This window comes from Alligator sinensis, unplaced genomic scaffold, assembly GCF_000455745.1.
Source record: "Alligator sinensis unplaced genomic scaffold, ASM45574v1 scaffold1032_1, whole genome shotgun sequence".
NCBI lineage: Eukaryota > Metazoa > Chordata > Crocodylia > Alligatoridae > Alligator > Alligator sinensis.
Genome location: NW_005842450.1, coordinates 107,851 through 110,811, shown reverse-complemented (window position 1 = coordinate 110,811; position 2,961 = coordinate 107,851). Strand labels below are relative to the sequence as shown.

The following is a 2,961-nucleotide window of genomic DNA, read 5'->3' as shown; positions in this document are numbered from 1 at the left end:
CGGCAGCCAGCGCGCGCTGCCTCCGGACCGGCCCTCCCGGTGCCGCCGGGGCCTCGGCCTGGCTTCTGCCGCACCGCACACCACGGCACGGTGGGTACGGCACAGTCAGGGCCACTGGGGAGATGCTTCCCAGTCTTCAGGAGGATACTGGGAGCTGAGCACCTGGGCGAGGGAACACATGCACACACGTGTCCACACATGGACAACATGGCTGAAGTCGTGCTGCTTTTGGAGCGTTCATTCAAGTGCAGCAGAGGCCTGGGGTGAAGCCCCCGGTGCATTTCCCTACTCCAGGAGCCTCTCACCTCTCACTGTAGGACCAGCTGCCTTCCTCCCTGGCCCCAAACCTGGGCCAGCCCCAAAGGGCGCTGCTGTTCAGGACTAAGCCTGGAATGAATAAGACAGCTCAGCCCTCCGGGCAGACCCCCATCAGCTCGTCTTCCTCCCATCACAGCAAGCATCCCTGCTTCTAGGCTTCCTGCTCCTCTTCCTCGATGGAGGGGAGAGATGAAGCCTGGGCGCTGCCCCCCGGGCCTGACTCTCCACCCGGGCCGTGGGTGGGACGCTGCCCTTCCTACTGCAAGCAAAGCTTGCGCCTGGAGCGGAGGAGGTTGGGGGCGTCCTGGCCAGTGGGCTCCGACCTGCTCCAGCAAACCAGTGGTTATTCCCTGCCCACCCCCAACACCACCTTAGGAACAGAGTCCTCCTGCCTCTCCTGCATGATAAGCAATTCTCGGCAATCCCGAGGGACCCATCAGCTGTCAGGCTGCCAGAGAAACAGGGAGAATATGTAGGCCATAAAATCAAACTAAAAAGCAGGCTTCTAATTAGTATGCAAAAATAGAAAATAAAAACGAAACAGGAGCGGCACACGGAGTGCAAAGCAAAAATAAATGGAGGGGCTGGAACAGCCCTCAGCCCCTGCAGGCAGCGAGCCAGTCGATGGACGGGGGGCACCGGACACTGCGGCCAGGTGGTGACCGGAGGAGCGGTGCTCGAGCTCCCCGATACCTTGGCCTCATCCCCAGGTCGCTCTGGGGGGTGGCACCGCACCCCCAGGACCAGCGTGTCAAAGAATCCCCCCCCCTCGCAGCAGGACCAAAGCCAATGCTCTGGATTCGCTCACCCCCACCCTGGAAACAGGCACTGGGGCAAGGCCCCGGCTGGCTCTGGTGCCCGGTCTGTGACCCCCACACCCAGGTTTCACCAGAACTCCTCGCAGGCGTGTGGCAGGAGGCACCGCTGTCGTTTAACACGAGCATCGGAAACAACGCCGGCGCTGGGACGGCAACTCCCCACGGCCACACGCCGCAACTAGCAGGGAGGCCGCCGCGCCACCATCCATATTCATGTGACACTGAGAACAGGCCGGTACGCTAGTATGCGACAGGCAAGGAGGTGCTGGGCCTGCTAGGGGAAGACAGGACTCGGCAAGGCTTGCAGGTGGCTGCGTTACCACGGCAGACACCCACAGCAGAGCTGCCTGGGTTCCTGTGGACACCGAAGACACTCCTGACTAGGAGCGGAAGAGCAGCACTCACGAGGCAGTGGGGGGACTGTGCCCAGCACCAACGCCCCCGAGCTCTCGGCTGCTCCAAGGATGCAGAGTGCACCGGAGCCTTGCGCAGAGGCTCGGTCTGTCCCGTGACAGCCATGCTGTCTCCCGGAGGGGTGGCCTGTGCATCCAGACCAGATGTGCAGGATGCCAGCGGGAAAGTGAACACTCACCCTTCAAGATGTGCCAAACGATCTTGATGGAGCTGCCTCTCATGTTCAGGATCTGATGGACTCTCTGGCGGATCTGAGTGAGGAAGGGGAGAGGAAGAAGCATGCCATGATAGGCAGCACAGCCTTTAGCCCGCTTCCCTCAGTGCAGGGCCAGGCTAGTGCAGAAAAGCTCGCCCCACAGGGCTGCAAACAAACGCTGCATGCAGGAAGCCCCTCGCCCTCCATATCCATGCTCACAAGGGGTGGGGAGGGGCATCTGCATGGTCCAAGCTGGAGCTCCAGCCAGAGCCAGCTACCAGGGAGCATCGGAGCTGGGCTGCACGTGCCTTAGACACGGAGAACATCTCCTGCCACCCCGCACACGCAGGGGCTGCATTTACCTGGGGGACGCTGGCACTGCAGATCTCTGCCATGATGTAACAGATGAGCTGGAGCACGAAGAGGCCAGCGTCTAGGCGACGGAGGTAGAACTCATCCTCCGTGTCATCGTCGATGATCTCTCCCCGACGCACCATGTCCTGAAGAACAAGGAAAAGCGAGACTGGATGCAGAGCCTCCTTACCGCTTTATCCAGCCTGTACCCAAAGCACAAATGCCTGGCTAGTTTGCAAACTAGGGGCAGAGACATTAGCTGCTCCGCACAAGCTCACAGCTTTCCCACACATGGTAGGAAATGGGACATGGTGCCTTGGCTGGTGTCTCAAGGCTCCCTCACCCGAACACCGTCCTAAACCCATGCTGTCAGGCATCATGCCTACTGCTCTTCGGGCCCCAGAGCTCCACCGCGTTGACATCACTGAGGCTGCACCAGACAAGGAAGAGGAGGTATTTGGGGTGGGTATGGTTAGTTGAATGATAATAGTCAACCCTGTTGGACAGGACTTCCCAGCGGTAACCTTCATTAAAGGTGCTTGGTGCACCCAGATGCAAAGCTCACCTACCGAGATGCAGCTTCCTCCCAGAGCCCCCCTGAGTCCCAGCCACGGGCACGGACCAGAAAACAGCCAACACCGCTACCGCCCTCTTTCTTCCCCAGGGCCAAACATCTTGGCCTCTCTGCTTCTCTCTCCTGGCCTCACCTGGCCCAGAAGCTACCTTTCTCCAGGCTCCTGCACTGCGCAGGCATTAGGTGACCCAGCCAGCAAAGCCTCTTCCTTCCCTCCCCAAACCCTGCAACATGACCTTGACTTTAAGGAGGCAGCCACCAGCATCCACTGCAAGGCCAAAAGGGAA

The 2,961-nt window shown here is 60.2% G+C and overlaps 1 protein-coding gene across 1 annotated transcript in view; it reads right to left on the bottom strand.

Annotated features, from left to right (window-relative positions):
• CTNNBL1 (catenin beta like 1) overlaps positions 1-2,961 on the bottom strand; it is a 53,137-nt gene that overhangs the window by 2,253 nt on the left and 47,923 nt on the right. Inside the window, exons 14-15 of the mRNA XM_006030518.3 lie at positions 2,109-2,246; positions 1,729-1,801 (exon numbers count right to left, since the gene is read on the bottom strand). Of these exons, the coding sequence (XP_006030580.1) occupies positions 1,729-1,801; positions 2,109-2,246 (211 nt within the window). The remainder of the gene's footprint in view (positions 1-1,728; positions 1,802-2,108; positions 2,247-2,961) is intronic.